At 57.3% G+C, this 17,243-nt stretch overlaps 1 protein-coding gene and 1 long non-coding RNA gene across 6 annotated transcripts in view; one reads left to right on the top strand and one right to left on the bottom strand.

Annotated features, from left to right (window-relative positions):
- Positions 1 to 1,365: 1,365 nt before the first annotated feature.
- LOC134476549 (uncharacterized) lies at positions 1,366 to 12,103 on the bottom strand. Its single transcript, XR_010048325.1, has 3 exons — positions 11,914 to 12,103; positions 4,444 to 4,913; positions 1,366 to 3,352 (listed from the first exon to the last, which is right to left on the bottom strand). It is a non-coding gene; the product is annotated as an uncharacterized LOC134476549 (long non-coding RNA).
- Positions 11,106 to 17,243, top strand: part of Srcin1 (SRC kinase signaling inhibitor 1) — a 54,768-nt gene continuing 48,630 nt past the window's right edge. For 2 of the 5 annotated variants that reach the window (XM_023563877.2, XM_023563876.2), the window contains exon 1: positions 12,044 to 12,315. In XM_023563877.2, coding sequence (XP_023419645.2) covers positions 12,189 to 12,315 — 127 coding nt within the window. In that variant the 5' untranslated portion in view covers positions 12,044 to 12,188. Of the gene's footprint in view, positions 11,256 to 12,043; positions 12,316 to 17,243 lie in introns of those variants that run through there. The other 3 variants (XM_063251456.1, XM_063251454.1, XM_023563878.2) reach the window with 3 other exon arrangements.

Genomic DNA, 17,243 nt, shown 5'->3' with positions numbered 1-17,243 from the left:
GCGGTAGCCCGAAATGGACAAGAAGATCCTCAGGCATATGCATGGCTTGCTCAATTGGCCCACGACCGAGTCTAGATATGGCGGGCATCCCTCATTCTCCTCCATAAGGTGACAATACACAGCAGGGTAGGTGAGTCAATGACGGGTAAGAGCGTGCCTCCCCAGCACGACTCAACCTAAGCCAGGCCCTACCCCATCCTGCACGTAAGCCGCTGGACTGTTAGATGCTGCCCAGGTCTAAATTTCTCTCCGAGGGGATTTCTTTACGGAGAGGAAATGAGTGCAAGCTTGTGTGCATCCAGGTTCCGTCCAGTTTGTGCCTGGCCCTAGAAAAAGGACGAGGGCCTCAGGGCCTTGGCAGACCATGGCATGGCCAACCAGGGTCTAAGCCAAGGACCTACGGTGGACCTACACATAGGGCATAAGCCTCTGCACCCAGTCCAGGAAGGGCTACGATGCGCACATTCATAAAAAATAAAATAGGGGGAGATGTTGGGAGCCGCGTCTGTGATAGCTCGCCTTGCGCGGCGGACGTGCGGCCTGTGGTAAAGAGCAAAGCCTGAGGTAGATTACCCCTCCCATCGAATATGTTAGTTTCCTGCTTACCGCGTAAACAACCCGCTCAACAATATAGTCTGCCTGGCAACTGATGATGTTAGCCAATCAGCTTGCCTTGCTTACTTTAACATGATTGGACACTGTACCCGTATATATACCGGTGCCACCCCTGGGCGGAAGAAGAAGCCAGGTAGAAGCCCGGAAGTAGAAGCCCAGAAGGAGCCGCGGAGAGCGGACCGGTAGAGGCTTTGGGGCAGACTGAAGCACAAAAGGAGCCGCGGGGAGCGGACCAGAGGAGGCTTCGGCTGGGAGCGATCCCAGGGCAGGCTGTACGGAGAAGGAAAATAAAAAGAAAAGGTTGTCCACTACCAGACTTTGTCGTGTGTCCTTCCTGCCGGCCGGGAGCGGACATCGACAGGGATGGGGAAGGGATTAAAACGGAACTGAGATGTGTTCCTGTTCCAGCCCCCTACAATGAGTGTGGTCATTGTGCACTGCACACGTGTGAGTTTTTGGACTCAGTTTCCCCACCTAGCACTAGTGTAGATGAAGTGGCCAAACTGGGGAAGATTGGTTGCTATAGGTCCATGAATCAGGACCAAAACATAAATAACAATTCACATTTAAAATGTTGAGCTGAGCCAGCCAAGGTGGCAAATGCCTGTAATCTCAATACTTGGGAGGCTGAGGCAGGAGGATTGTTGTGAGTTTGAGACCAGCCTGAGCTACATAGTGAGCTTAAGTCCAGCCTGAACCATATAGTGAGGCCCTGTCTCAAAAAAGACCAAAAAAAAAAAAAAAAAAAAAAAAAAAGTGGAGTTGGGAGAAAGCTAGGCACAGAGGTACATCCATATAATCCCATCACTCGAGGAGGCTGAGGCAAGAAGATTATTGCAAATTGGAGGCCAGTGGGGTAGGCAGTGAGACCCCGTCTCAAAACAGCGGCAAATGAATGAATGCATGAATAAATAAAATTTGAGCTGGGGGTGGCTTGGTGGTCGGGCGTTTACCTAGCACGCGCGGAACCCTGCCTCTGACCTCCTGCACTGTAAAACAAACATGTAATAAACACTAAAAAGCACTTGTAAAGCATATGCCCTTGGCCAGCTGGTCCACTTCAGGGTCTGCTCACCGCAGGGAGGCCCTCCTGCCCCTCATTATACCGATGTTGGGAACCCCGCTGATGCCTCAGTGTGGATGGTGCATTGCCCTTTGGGTAAGAAAGTTCATGGGGGGGCCGGGGCTGAGGTTTTAGCTCAGCGGCGTAAGCGCCTGCCTTGCAAACAGGCAGTCGTGAGTTCTATCCCCGGTACCCATAAAAATGAAAAAGACAACAAAAAAAAAAGTTTATGGGGATACCCTGAATGTGTGACCCGTGTGCAGTGGTGGCAGCTCCAGGGTTGGACTCGGGGACTGGGGACAGGCAGTGGTGGGAAAGGTGGCTTTGTGCTGTTTTCCCTTCCTCACTCATGGATCATATACACATAGGATTTCCTACTACAAAATAAGTAAAACACAGTTTTAGTCTTTAGCTTATTTTTTTTTCTTTGCAGTACTGGGGATTGGACATAGGCAAGGCTTGAACTTGTGATCCTCCTGCCTCAGCCTCCCAGAGTGCTGGGATGACAGGCGGGTGCTGTCATGCCTGGGTAGTCTTTAATATCATTTATGCCACTGAATTTTGGCCAAGCCATGTCCTAGCTGAGAAGGTCAGGGCCCCAGAAAGGGAGTGACATCAGGCAGGGCAGGCTGTGATCTGGGGAATGAGTCACTGCCAGAAGATCCCAGAGGCTGGAGCTCAGGATGCAGGGGCCCTTCGAGGGGTCAGATGAGGACAATGGAGCTCAGGGAGCAGATGGGCCAGGGGGACACCAAGAGGCACAGAACTCTGCCCGTCCTGCAGGGTCGGCGTGGGGAGCGCTTCTCAGAGGAAGTGGAATAGGAGCACAGCACAGTTCCACTTCGACACTCAGACGTGCCTTGGCCCAGTGCAGCTCTGACACCACAGACAGTGCCAGGTGCCCTGGTCTAGGGCTTGGTTCCGAGGTGCCCCCCCCACTGTGGGCACCAGTGGGTCCTTCTCCCAGTGCGTCTGGCTGGCAAGAAAGCAGGGTCCCCGTGCGCCCTCCTTGGCTTTGGTTTACTTGCTTGAGCCCCTCACAGATCTCACAAATCACAGGTCCTGGGTTTCTATCCATGCCGCAGGAGGGAAATCCTAGTTTCATGACCTGCCTTAAAGAAGGAGCTGGGAGCCAAGAGTGAAACCAAAAACCATGCATCTTATCTCAGGAGCGCAGCTCAAACTCCATGATGAAGGACCTTTCTGTCCTTTTTCTCTTTCTTTTAAACAATTTTTTGTTTAATTATTTGCATTTGGAGACACGGCTTCATTTGTAGCCCAGGCTGGCCTCATACTCGAACTGATCCTCCTGCCTCAGCCTCCTGAGGCTGGGATGACAGGCACACCCCACCACGATTTGATTTCTGAATTCTTATAATTCCCTAGCCAGTCTGCACTGGTCCTCTGACCTTACTCTAGGTAGCTCTGCCCTGGAGGCCATGGATGGGCGATAGAGGATAGGAGGGCCCAGGCGTTGCTGGAATGATCGCTGTTTGTCAAGGGAGAGGAGGTAAAACGTTTGTCCAGGTCTTCAAAAGTTCGGTATCCTATAATCCTCTGTCATTGGGGGTCTTTGAGGGAAGGGAGAGCAGAGTGGGGTCCTGATTATCTTGGAATATTTCCCAGCACATAGGGAGAGTGAGGAGACTGAGAGTCCCAGAGCAGGAGGTCCACCTAAGGGATTAAAATAATCCTCGGTTGGGTAAAATAGAGGCTTTTGTTTCTGTGTGGTGGTACTGGGAACTTAACCCAGGACCTTTGCACTCAGCTACATCCTGAGCTCCCCACTGGGTTATTTTTTCTTTGAGACAAGGTCTGCTATGGAGTCCCGGCTGGCCTTAAGCTCACTTTGTAGCCCAGACTGGCCTCAAAGTCAAGGTGATCCTCCTGCCTCAGCCTCCTAGAGTACTGGGCTTTCACACACGCGCCACCAGGCTGAGCTTAGAGGCAGATCCAGCAGCAGGGACCCCAGGGTGGGGCAAAGGGTGCCTCCAGGCCAGCCGTGGCTGGAGGGACAGCACAGCAGGAGCTGGGAAGGAGAAGGCCAGGGAGCTGCGGGTCAGAGGACAGCGCCAGGTCCCTCCTGGAGGTTCCAAAGCAAACTCCAGAAATACTCAGAGACCAATTCCACAGACTCTGGCTAACTCCTTTCAGCGCCACTGCTGAGCTGTGTTCGGTCTTCTGAGCTGCGAGAGAAAAGAAAGCAGAAGAGAAAAAGCCCTGAGGACACAGGAACGCTGCTGAAGAGAGACAGGAACCTTCCAGAAGCTTTGGGAAAGATCTGGGACTTGACTTGGAATTTGACGGGGGCGGAGCTAAAAGGGCGGGTAGAATGACGTTTTGACAGCTGATTGGAAGAGCCTTTGCTGGTGTGCGAAAAGCAAGCAGCTGATTGGAGGAGCCTTTGTTAGTGTGCGAAAAGCAAGAGGCTTGAGTTTGGGTGAGCAGAAAGAATGCAGGGAGGCGCTTTCTAGGAAAAATCTGGCAAGCTACACCCCAGACCTTTTTATCCTGAGACAGGGTCTCCCTAAATTGTCTAGACTGGCCTCGAACTCGCAGTTATGATCCTCCTGCCTCAGCCTCCCGAGTGTTGGGACCACAGGCGTGCGCCACCACGGCTGGCCAGTATGTGCGGTCTGGCAACCCACTTTTCTGCTTCTCTATCCTTATCCTAATGTGATGTGCTTGGGGCTCCGCGGCCCTCCCTCCCCTCCCGCGCATGCGCAGCATTTCGTTCACCGCACAGCTGGCAGGGGCCTGTTTACCTGGGACCCACTGGAGGACTTTAGGCTGCGGAGCAGGTGGTGGGTTCTTGGTCACGGACGGGGTGAGCTGTTTTCCACAGCTGATAAACCACTTCATGTTCCCGTGCGCAATGTCAGAGGCGTATCCCGGAAGCCAGGAACAGCTGCCGGCTCGGTCCGTGGACCAGGCAATGCTTGCTGCGCCCCTGCCATGGCCAGCTTGCCAGGCTGTCTCCAGGCCGGGTGGGAGCGGGAGGGATGTCTTTTCCTTGCGTGCCAAAATGTGGGCAAACAGCGAGATCACACTGGGTGTGACCCGCAGGAGCCGGACTTGTGGTCCCCCTTGGCCGCAGAAGCCTATAACATGCACCTCTTTTTGAAAACTTATTTTGCCAGGAGCGGTGGTGCACACTGGTGATCCTAGCACGAGGGAGGCTGAGGCAGGAGGATTATCGTGAGTTCGAGGTCACCCTGGGCTATATAGCAAGACTCTATCTCAAAAAAAAAAAAAAAGAAAACATTTTTTAAAAGTTAAAGTCCATTAATTTTAGGGTTGGGGATATAGTTCGGTGGTGCAGCACCTGCCTGGCAAGCATAAAGTCCTGAGTTCGATTCCTGGTACCAAAAATAAAAGTAAAAAAATAAAAATAAAGTCTATTTCTATTAATTTTATAAAATATTGAATTTCGTTGTTTCCACAAATAGGTAATATTTTGATCATACCCTCATTGCTCCCCCTTACACCTTCCCTCCTACCCAACTCTCCTTCTCCTGTCTAATAATGGTCTCCCTTTCTTTTTACATTGCGCATATTAGGGAAAACATGAAATACTTGATACTGTTTTTTTTATACTTTTTTTTTTTTTTTACAAATTTGGATATTGTTTTTAAAATTTTATTTATTTTTTTCTTTTTGAGATAGTGTTTCACTATTCAGTTCAGGCTGGCCTTGAACTCACTTTGTAACCAAGGCTGGCCTTGAATTTTCAGTGATCCTCCTGCCTCAACCTCCTAAAAGCTGGGATTGTAGGCATGAGCCACCACGCCCAGAAAGACTGTTTTTCTTACTCTGGTTTATTTCATTTAATCTGATTGTCTGTAACTCCTCCATTTCCCTTCACATGTCATGATTTCATTCTTCTTTCAGGCTGAGTAGTACTCCAGTGTTCACACAGTGCCACACTTCCTTTATCCCAGTGTTTGTTGCTGGGCACTTGGGTGGTTCCTATTTCTGCTATTGTGAATGGTAAACACAGGTGTGTAGCTGCTTTAGATTACACAGACTTTATTCTTTCCTGTGTGTGCCTCTTTTCTTGATTTTTTGAAAATAGATTTTTTGATATAGGGTCACACTCTGATTCAGGCTGCCTTTGAGTTCACTATGTACTCCAGGCTGGCCTTGAATTTATGGTGACCCTCCTGGCTCAGCCTCCCAAGTGCTGAGATTACAGGCGTGTACCCCTGCCTGTCTTCCAATTTGTTTCTCAGCTTGTTCATTTTTGGCATATAGAAAATTTTGACTTTTTTTAAGGCGGGGAGTGGTGGTTGAACCCAGTGCTCTCACTCTGACTTACATCCCCTGAGCTTTTTATTTGGAGGCAATCTTGCTAAATCACTAAATGGCTGGACTTTCCATCCTCCTGCCTCAGCCTCCTAGAGTTCTGGGATTATAGATGTGTGCCACCATCCCTGGAAAGCTATTGATTTTTTTTTCTTTCCTTTTTCTTTTTCTTTTTTTTTTTTTTTTGGTACCGGGGATCAAACTCATGACCATGTGCTTACAAGGCAGGTGCTTATGCCACTGTGCTAAATCCCTAGCCCTTTTCTTTTGTTTTTGAGACAGTGTCTCCTTGTGTAGTCTAGGCTGGCCTTGAACTCATGGTCATCCTCTTGCGTCAGCCTTCTGAGTGTTGGGATTATAAGTGTGTGCCACCACACCTCGCCTTAATTTTTAAATTTTGATTTTTTGTATCCTGTCTTCTTAAATTTTTCAAATCAATCTTTTTTTGTCAAGGTTTTGGTATGTGGTTTAGGCTGACCTTGAACTGCTGGGCTCCAGTGATCTTCCTGCTTCAGCTTCTTGAGTAGCTTCGGCTACAAGTGTGTACCACCTGGCTCAGCTGAAGGCAGTTCTGGGGACAGTGTGGGAGGGAAGGGAGTGACTGCTGTATGCATGTTGGGGGCTGCAGGCCTTTTCCCCCAAGTTCCAGTAGGTCACCCTAGGGTGACCCTCGGCTTTCCTCTATCAGCCTTCTCTTCCCCAAGTGGGGACCCCCTGGCTTGGGCAGAGGATGAGGGGACCCACTGTAGGCCAACCTGAAGGTCAAAGTCAAGGCAGGTGTACTGGTCTAGGTGCTCTCGGGAGCCGTGGGAGAGGAAAGTAGTTGCCTTTCCTGTGACACCAAAGGTTCCCAGGTTCAGGCCTTGCCCCACCTTCCCGCAGGTGGAGCCACCTTTGCAGGGAGGTCCCCTGCTCCCCCTCAGAGGTAGCAAGGATAACTCCTCATCGTGGATTCCCATGTGTGGCCCTGGCCAGCAGCAGCATTGGGAACTTGCTAGAAATTCAGATTCTCAGGCTCCTTCTCAAACTTACTGAGTCAGAAACCTGTTGGGACAGCTCCCTCTTCCCCAAGTCCTGAGGGACACTGCTTGGCCATTTAGTTTGACAGCATCTGTGCTTCAGCAAGCAGGGACCCCCAGCTCAGGGGAGGAGACACAAAGTCTGCCAGTGTGATGGAAGAGACAGGGGTCCTGCCCACCTGGCCTTCTCCCCAGGAGGCCAGGCAGGGACATGGGGAAACAGCCAGGCCCTCTGGGCTCCTTCCCGCAGGACGAAACCCTGAGCAAGGGCCTGGGCCCCAAAGACCCCTTCTGTTTCCCCCCTCATTCTTTAGGGAGCGATTTGATGTGCTAATGAGGCCTCAGTGCATTCACCACTGTAGGAGCCTGGGAGGGACCCCCTGGAATTAGGGTCTTTTGAAATTTACTGTCACTTAGTCCTCTCCTGTGGCCTGGGGGCCTGTGAAGAGATAGAGGAATGTGAGGGGGTGAGGAACCCAGGCTGTGGCCAGAAAGTCCCCAGTGCCCAACCACAGTCCCCAGAACAAGATAGGCCCCAGGACTCTCAGGGGCTTTAGCCACCCTTGGTGGAGCACAGATGTCTTTTTGTGGCACATAAAATGCCCCAGTCAGCCTGCAAGGACTTTTTTATTTATTTGTTTGAGACATGGTCTCGCTTTGTAGTTCAGGGTGGACTTGAATTTACAGCAGTCTTCCTACCTCAGCCTCCTGAATGATATTATAGCAGTACAACACCAAGCCCAGCCAAAGAAGGATTTTTGTTGTGGTGGTGGTGGTGGTTGTTTTGGTTTTTTTGGGTTTTGTTTTGTCTTTTTCTCTCTATGCAGATGAGGCTGGCCTTGAGCTCACTTTGTAGCCCAGGCTGGTCTCAAATTCACAGAGATCCTCCTTCCTCAGCCTCCTGAGTGCTGGGATTACAGGTGTGTGCCACCATGCCCAGCTCTGTTTGCTTTTTGAGACAGGTTCTCACCATGAAGTCCAAGCTGGCCTCAAACTCACTGTGTAGCCCAGGCTGGCTTTAAACTCACAGTGATCCTCCTGCCTCAGCCTCCCGAGTACTGGGATTACAGGCATGTACCACTACACCCAGTGAGACTTTCTTGAGGAGAGCTTGAGGTGCACCACAGTGACAGAGTGGGTAGATGGGGGTCCCAGCCATGACTTCCCCACACCCTGTCCCAGGGCCTCCCCACAGGCCTCCTTTGTACCTTGGAGCCCACCTCCTGTACCATCTCCTCTTCCTGCCAGGTGTCCTTGTTCCTGCTTTGTCTTGGGAAGGAGGGCAGAGGCTCTGGCCTCAGGGCTGCTCCCTGTACCCCCATCCCGGGGGCTTCCAGGATCTGAGCAGGGCATGGTGGTGGTGAAGTGAGGAGCCCTGGCAGAGTGGTGGGGAGGAGGCCTGCGGGAGTTACCTCCCGTAGACTGATGAGGGGATGGGCACACCCGAGGCATGGCAGGCGAAGGCAGCTGGCACACTGGCTGTGCCTGGGCACCATGCCGGCTTCCAGGAGCAGCCCTCTTCCCCCTGCTGGAGAGGCAGTACCTGATCTGGAGGCGGCATTACCACCCTCCTCCCCGGAACGCCTACCCTGGCTGGTGGAACAGGGCAAGGCCACAGAGGATGAGACGGGATCCCCAAGAGCAGATAGTGCCAGGCCATCCACTCCGTCACCTTGTGGGCCTGGGGTCACGGCTCCTGCTCAGAGGTGAGTCCTTTGCTTCGAGAGAGGTGGAGGGCCTGAAGAGGTCCCAGTGTGCACAGCGCTGAGCCTTCATCGCCAGCCAGCAGGCCACACAGACACAGAAAGCCCCTGGGTCAGACCTAAGGCCTCCGAGGCATAAGCGTCTCTTTCACTCTGTGCACACCTTCACAACTGTCCCCCACCCCTGTGGGAGGATTGGGGACCCTCCCTGCCTGGCCTGCCCAGGGGCTTCTTGGTCTCTAGTGTCAGGGACAAAAGTGTTTTCAGCTGTCATCAAAGGGATTCTCAGGTCCTTAGCTGTGACAGAAGCGCCTGTCTTAACTCTGCTGCAGCCTGGTCCCAGCTCACTCTCGCTCCAAGCCAGCGCCTGTGTGGTGTGAGACATGGTGAGCCAGGGCTGTCCCTGCTTCTGGTGGCCCAGGGCACCATGGATAAAGATGGGGACAGAAGAGCCTCGGAGTCAGTGCACTGGGTTCCAATCTTGCCCCCGAAGCTCGGATGAGCCATCCCTTATCTCCCCCCAGGTGCTTGGGGCTGAAAATGCCCATTTCCACAGCGTGGCTGGGAAGCTGTGAGTGGGTATGGGTGACTCCTCTCCCTTTAGGCAGGAGAGTGGGGAGGGGAGATCTGGTCTTTTGGTGAACCTGAGCTGACAGGATGTGAAGGCCATGGGGTGCTGGAATGGGGTGCGGAGGGTGCCTGAATAGAGGGGTGACATGTACTGGTGTGGTGCACCAGTTCTGGGTTCCAAGAGGCTCTGGAGGTGGTGTCACTACTCCTATCTGCTCCCATGCCTGTCCTGGGCTGGCAGCCAGACAGGGAGCTGGATGGGTGCCCACTGTGCTCTCAGAGGCCAAAAGATGGGCACCGGCCAGTTGGCAGAGGGACAGGCAGCTGGCCCACGAGGGGAAAAGTCAGGGTACCGACTGCCGTGGTCATGTGTCCAGACCGTGTAGGGGACAGCTCTTGGCTGTCCTCCTGGGCCGTCCTCCTTCCTCCTCCCGCCTGGCTGGGCTACCTGAGCGCTGCAACTGGACATTGCTCTTGAGGGGCACTGGGACCTTGCCCCTGGCCAGGCTTGCTGCTGGCTCCACGCAGGCCTGGGGATAGGCAGGCGAGAGCGTGGGCACACCCTGTGGAGGCTGCCACTGGGTAGCAGATCAGGAAGTAGGGAAACCGGTTTGTCGTTTGGGCCCCTTGGGGTGGGGTCTCTGCTCCTAGCCCTTGGCGTGCTTGCCATTTTGCCTGGTGCCCCACAGCCAAGAGATGCAAGGTGTCCCCTTTCTGGCTATCTGAAGTGGCATTGGGAATGCCAGATGTGAGGAGGCAGGACGGGGGGCTCCACTCAGCTTCCCTTCCACAAGAGAGGTTTAGGAGCGAAGAGACAGGAAGAACGAAGGAAAGCAGCCCCCAAGCTGGAGTCCAGGGAGGGGTTAACCGGGCTTGGGACGGAGCAGACCTCTGCAGGGCCCACAGGTAGGCCGCGCACACAGTGCAGGGGAGGAATGGGGCCCGGCTGGCGTTCTGAGAGCTGCGGTGGAGGTGGCCACGGCGGCGCAGCGAGAGGCGCGAGGAGAGACAGTCTGGAGTGTCCAGTCTATGGGTCCTGTCTAAAGAGGGTCCCTGACGCCCCTCTCCCTCACGCCTCTGCAGTTCACGCACGCGCCTGCAGGAGGGGCTCGAATGAAGCAGGGTTGGGGGGTTGGGTGGAGATCACCCAGTAGGGGGCGCCGGGGAGCCGGACCCCCTCTGGCTAAGCAGACTCTGATCGCAGAGGGGCGCGGGACTGTGGCGTCTGCGGAGGCAAAGAGGAGACTGAATCTCATCTCTTAGGGCAGCCGCTGCGGGCCGAGGTCACCTTGGCTGAAGGTGGCTCTGAGTGCGCTCCAGCCCTAGGCGCGCGGGGGCTTGGAGACCCAGGATCCCCTACCCTCTTCGGGTGACACCCTCGGAGGCGTATTGGAGTCTTCCAGCGCGCGAGGACGATTGGGGGGCGCAGGTGGAGTGAGAAGGGCAGCGTGAACGCGCCCAGCACTCTAGCTTGGCCACGGTCGGCAGGACCCCTCAGGGCAGCCGGAGGGCGCGAGGTGGCGCTGCACCCCCCTTCCCTCCCCCGCCGTCCGCCGCCCCCCTCCCCCCAGCGGCCCTTTGTACCAGGCGGCCACACGCGCGCGCCCGCGGCGCGCTCGCTCCCGTTGCAGTGACACACCCGTGCCGGCCGCCTGCGCGCGCTCGCGCACACGCGCGCGCACACACACACACACACACACACACACACACACACACGCGCGCGCATACACACTGTCGCTCTCGCACACTCGGGGACACGCCCGCGCGCGCTCGCGCACCCACACGCCCGGCCGCCAGCGCCCTCCCAGCTGGTGCACCCGGCGGGGCCCGCGCCCCCGGCCCGCCCGCCTGGCACCGCGCCCCGGGGCTGGGGCCGAGCGAGGAGCCCGCGAGGCGGCGAGAGGCCGAGCGCCAGGCCGGCCTGCCCGGGGCCCCGCCCCGCCCCCGCCGCCCGCCCGATGGGGAACGCTCCGTCCCAAGGCATGTCCCTGTCCTCTCCTCCCTAATGTGCCTCCATGCTTAGTGGAAGGTATTTCTGTTTTCTTTGTGTGTTTTCCCCGCGGCCGGGGGCGGGGGCGACGGATGCTCGGGGAGCAGGTGTGGGGAGCAGGGGCTGCGGACCCGGGCGACAGCGCGCTGGGACCCAGAAGGGGTCCCGGCTAGCGAGGCTGGAGTCGGAGGGGGGGCGGTGCCCGCTTTGGAGGGGCTCGGGGGTTGGAACAGAGAGCGATTTGGGGAGGGGGATGGGAGGGATGGGAGGAAGGGGCCGCTAGCAGCAGCGTGGGGGAAGGGAGGGGTGCATCGGCTGGGGCTGCAGGAGTAGGGGAAGGGATGGAGGAACGAGGCATTTCCAGGGCCCCCCAGTCTCAGCTTGGGGTCTGCGCCGGCTCCCCAGAAAGGAAGGGGCTAGGTTCGTCTGGGGTTAGCGGCGTTGCCAGGAGACCAGCAGTGTTCCACACCCTACCCTCTGCACTTCCTAGCCCTAGCCCTGGAGACCTCTGCGCCTCAGCAGCAGATAGCAGAAACTGGGGACCTGCTTGCTCCCCGCTTTGCCACGAGGAGGGAGGGGTGGGGGGAGGGGCGATCGCCTTTAATCCCTCCCCATGCAGGGCCCGGAGGGCAGGGGGGCGCCCCCTACCTGGGGAGGGCGTCCCGGGTGAGCGCGCAGGGAGGGACCCATAGGAGGATGGGGTGCAGGGGGCGGGGCCGCGAGGAGAGGCGTCTCGGCCCCCCTCCCACGCACCCCCCCTGCTACGTCAGAAGCTCCCCGGCGGGCTCCGAGTCCTGTCGGTGGGGGCAGCAGGATGCTGGTGGCGGCGGAGGGGGCCGGCCGGTGCCTCCGCAGCTCGGCTGGCAAGCCCCGGCGGGGCGCGTGCGGCTGCCCAGCGAGTGCCCCCCGCCCCGCGCCTCCCCATGCAGCCCTGGCACTGCCTGCGGCGCTTCGCCCTGGCCTGGTGGGAGAGGACGGCGGAGGGCAGGGCGCGCTCTCCCCGGGAGGAGGCCGGCCCGAGGGACGCCGCCGGGGGCCGGGGGGAGGCAGGTGAGCCGCGGGGTCCGGGGTCCGGGCGCTGAGCGAGGGGGGGCTTCCAGGCCGAGCGTCCCAGCCTCTGTCCCCAATACTGCGGGACCAGGAGGGTCCTGCAACCCAACTTTGAGGGAAGCCGGGTCCTTGAGCTGCGCTGAGGGTCCCTGAATGAATCCTTTCAAAAGGCGACGCAGGGGTGCTGTCTGTTTGCGGGAAGGGGAAGCTGACCAGACAGACTTCCCTCGGGTTCGAGGCCCCATCCCTCTAGGTGAGGTCTGAGCACTTGGCTGGTGATGTGTACCTTCCTCTTGACTGGAGATCCTAGTCTGGGTGACCTTGAGCCAGCTGCTTGGCTAACTCTATGCCTCAGTTTCTCTCATTCCTTTTTCTATCCCCTGGCTGATTAAAAAAAATAGATGATGCATTAGATGGAGACTGTCACTGAAAATGTGAGCTGTCATTGCTGTGGCAGCTGGCATGGTGGCGGGTTTTGGCATGCTTGTGTGTGTGTGTGTGTATGGGGGGCAGCTGTGGTGTACATGTTGGGGTTTGCTGGTCCCACCTGGTGTTGAGGCCACTCTGGGCAAGTGTGGGAGCGGAAGGACACTCCAGGCGAGCTGGGAGTTGTTGGGGGCAGAGACTTAGCTGGTGGCTTGGTGGGGAAGTGGGAGCTGGGGTTGTGGGCTCTGGGCAAAGAGGGGCTCCAAGAATACCCCCAGCTCCCCACCCAAACTGCCTGGCACCCAGGCACCCTTGGCAACCAGTGTCAAGGCTTTGCCCTGGCTCCCTGCCACCCTCCCTTGGAGACAAGAAGGTCTTTGTCCATTCCCCCCATCCTGCTCCATCCACCCTTTCTCTGTGATGATCCCTAGGGCTGGGGTAGACATGCGGGTGGATCCCCCTCTGGCTCCGGGTATCAGTGCTCTGGAGACCTCTCCAGAAGGGGCACCCATGGTCTCAACACGGAGCAGAGGGGAGCCCCCACTGCTCTACTCGCCTTGTCTAATGCAGGGGTCTGAGGGCTTCAGGGTTTCAAGATGTGGGGGGGACCAGCCAGGAGCCAGGGCCTTTCCTGTAGCCTCTCTTGGTTTCTGTGTCTGTGTCTGTGTCTGTCTGTGTCTGTCTCTGTGCTCAGAGACTCATCGTGGAAAAAGGGTTTAATTAGAGCCATTGATTCTGTCTTCGGCTTGGGATATCGATCTCCAGAGTGTGGTCAGCACTGCGGGGTGGGGGAACAGCTTCTGTCGACCCAGCGCAGCCTTGGTGATCCCTGCCCAAATCCTGAGTCCTGGAAGCCTTGAGGACCAGACTGGGGCTTCGTGGGGTCCCTGGTTGCCAAGCCTCCAGCCCTCACCCACCTGGGGTTAGGTTTTGGGGAGAGAAGGCAGGAAGAGTTGAGGGTTTGAACTGGGGGAGCCCTAGTGAGGCTAGAGAAGGGCAGTGTGGGGGCCTTTTCTGCCTGATGGGCTGGAGGGGACCACCAAGGGGAGTGTGGGTGCTAGGTGGTACAGACTCCAAGGGCAGGAGCCAGGGCGGGCTATAAAAGCTTCTCTTTCGAGGAATCCCAAGCACTTACCTCCTCAGAGCCTGGCAGGGAGATCTGTTTTCTTCCTTGGTTTGTTGTCTTCCAGGCCCAGAGAGGGACAGAGGCTGCCCTACATGCCCAGCATACCCAGAACTGGTGGTGGAGCCTGGCTCCCTGCCCTAAGTGGCTCTGCTGGGGCATGGGATGCTGAGGGTGAGGCCGCTGGCCACCTCGTCTGCTCCCAGGGGTGGGGTGGGGGCAGCTAGTATCCTCCAGCTCTGTTGCGCCTGCTGCGTGCCCGCGGGTGGGTGGCTGCGCAGGTTCGGGCTTTAGTGAGGCTCTCAGGCGATCTTTGAAGAATCCCTTGGTGGCTTCCCAGGGCCCACTGGAGCAAAGATAATAAAAATCTGGCCGTCAGCGGGTTTGAAGGCTGCACTTGCTTCCCCTTCTTTCATTGGGGCTCTAAAAGCAAAGATGAAGGCTTTGGATTTGGCTGGGAAGCAGCCCTTGCCGGCCTGCCTGCCTGCCTGCCCCCAGGGAGGGAGGGGAAGGAAGGGAAGGGGTGGTGGGGCCCTGGCAGGGGAGGTGGGCCGCAGGGCAAGGGCATGGCCCCCTCTCCTGCCAAGGCAGCCTTGGGCCTCCCTGTCAGAGCTCCCGCATGCCATGCTGGGCCCCAGTCTTGTACAGGTCTCTGGAGCCCCAGAGCACCCTTAGCCTGTCTCCCCCACCCACCCACCTGCCCCCCATTACTGCCAGTGTCTTCCCCTGGTGGCCCCCTCTCCCTGCCCCTCAGTGTCTCCAGCTCTGTCCTTCATTCGCTTCCCCACCCCGGCCTGTGCCCCCACTCCGTACTCCCGTCCCCCCTCTCCCTCTGGCCGCCCCCTCCCTGGCTGGCTGTCCTGCTTTCTAGGACTGTCTGGAAGGCAGGGAAGCCAGAGGGGAGCGGCAGTAGCCAGCTCACAGCTAGGAAGGGAAGGGCGGATGGGCTGCTATTATGGTCTGTCAGGTGTCCTGGCTGTCAGAAGCCAGGGTGGAGCACTCTGGGGCGCGGGCACACGCACGCGTGTGTGGGGCTCCTTGCCCTGACATTGGCCCTCCCTGCCCTGCCCAGGCCCTCGGGGACTATTTCCTAGCACCTCAGTGCTTTTCTACCTGCCCAGAGCCTCGACCTCTGCCCTTCCGCACCCCAGATGTTGCTGCTGCCCCTGCATCCCATTCCTCCTCCAACACCTTCCCCCCCCCCCCCCCCCGGCTCTATGGGAGGTGCAGGAGGGGGATCCAGGAATCCTCTTGCTCTTAGGCCTCGGCTGCCCCTCTGTGAGCCCCACAGCACAGGGGCAGTCTGCCTGTCCCCTGCCTCAGGGCCCAGTGTCTGGATGACCTCCAGCGGTTCCTGCAGGTCCTTACCCATGCAGTGAGGAGGCAGAGCCCATGGTCTTCAAGGTCTCTGCCGCCAGTCAGCGAAGTGTCTCTCTGCTGGGTGATTTGCATGTCCTTTGCATATATTAGTAGTGCCTGCTTGAAGAGGGAGGGTACTGCCCACACCAGCCCAGGGCCCCACCCACCACTCCCACTCCCCTTGCCCATTGGCCCAGAGCTGGAAGTGGAGGCCTAGTGTCCCTTGGGAGGTGGATGTGGCCTGTCCCCCCAGTGACCTGGCTAGGCTGGGAGAGGCTGTGATGGCCTTGGTGGAGGAGATTCCTGCCCTCCAGAGGGCTCAGAGGAGTCTGGAGGCTGAATTCAAGTGTTGAGAGCCAATCTGGGATACATAGGAGTTCAGGGCCAGCCAGGACTACATGGAATGACCCAGGTCCACTATCCCATCAGGCCAGGTTGAGGTAAAAAGTGGTAGCCTCGGGGCTGGGGATTTAGCTCAGCGGCATAAGCGCCTGTTGCAAGCAGGCAGTCGTGAGTTCAGTCCCCGGTACCTATAAAAAGGAAAAAGACAAAAAAAAAAAAAAAAAAAAAAAAAAAAAGTGGTAGCCTGGAGATGACACCAGGCCAATGAGTCATGACAAGACTCTGAAGGCAGGACCCAAGCTGCCCTGTACCCCCAGGCGAACAGGACCAGCGGAGTGCAGCAGAGAGATGAGGTTAGAGGTGTGGGGGACTGCCCTTTGGCTAGACAGGCTCCTGACCAAAGGCTGTCTGAAGATCAGGTGAAGTGACCTCCGCAAACGCCCAGCACGGGGCCTCACACATGTACAAGGAAGGGGACAAGTGTCTGGGTTTCCAACGAAGACCTTACCTAGGCCTGAGACTTAATGACTTTATGGTTTGGCCAAGGATGAAAGGCCGGAGGGGCAATTTCTAGAACCTTCCCATACCCCATCTGCTGCTCCTGCATCCGCCTGCCTGCCTCGTGCCAACCCCCTGGAACCCCTGTCCTCCTCCTCCTCTTCCTCCTCCTCCTTTGCCGCGGCTGCCGTGGGCCCACGGAGGATTTGGAGGCCCGAAAGCTGCTTCTGCTCCCTGGGGCCTTCGAAGGACAGTTGGGGAGGAAACAGGCAAACGCCCTGCCAGCAGGAGTAGAGGCTGAGGCTGGAAGGCTGGGAGCTGGGAAGGGAGCCGAGAGGACTCTCGCACTGTGCCTGTGGGGCTGGGGACTGGTCAACATGACCTTCCTGACAACTGCAGGGCACCCTCAGGAGCAGGGCTGGAGAGGAGAGAAGGGACTGGGGAAGCTCCTGGCTTGCCCCCCAGGACACAGAGGTAAAGAAACTGTGGACCCCAGTCAGGGTGCCACTGTGTGCACTGCTAGCTCCTTCGCTATCTCTGGTCTTTGGCTCCCTTGGTAAAGTACAGAGGGTGGAACTGGAAGCTCCCTTGCAGCTGTCACAGGTCTACCCAAGTCCTCTTTCGGGATATCTATTGCTTGGCATGAGAAGGCTGGCAACCTATTTCCCAGCTTCCCCTAAACTGGAAATGGAGAGCTGGAGCAAGAGGGTACGCGCGCACACACACACACACACACACACACACACACACACACACGCAGTGGGGTCCTGGGACCCCTCCTGGCCGGAAGGCACCCCTTGTCTAATCCCATCCTGCAGCCTAGAGGACAGATGGGGGACGGTAGAGGATCCTGCTCTCCCTCCTAAATCGGAAACTTCTCCCACCCAGCAAAGCTGCTTTTGCTGCACTCCATTCCGCCCAGGGATGGAAATCCACTCCGTATTTTGCTCCACACGGCCTGTCCTGGAGGCTCGGTTCCCCCATCCAGCTACCTGCTTCCTGTGGCACCGGCCTCGGGGTCACCTGGCTGCCTGCATGACCCGGAGTGGAGCACCGGCACACTGGAGAGGAGCTGGACTCCTCCAGGTTTCCAACCCCACCTCCCGCCACACGCTCTTCCCAGCCCCAGAGCACGTTGGAGACCCAGACCCGAGCTCGCAGAGGGGCTCCTGGGCTCTGA

Source organism: Cavia porcellus, unplaced genomic scaffold, assembly GCF_034190915.1.
Source record: "Cavia porcellus strain 051 isolate PalLab524CR breed Dunkin Hartley unplaced genomic scaffold, mCavPor4.1 scaffold_6, whole genome shotgun sequence".
Lineage (NCBI taxonomy): Eukaryota > Metazoa > Chordata > Mammalia > Rodentia > Caviidae > Cavia > Cavia porcellus.
This window is presented reverse-complemented; position numbering and strand designations above follow the sequence as displayed.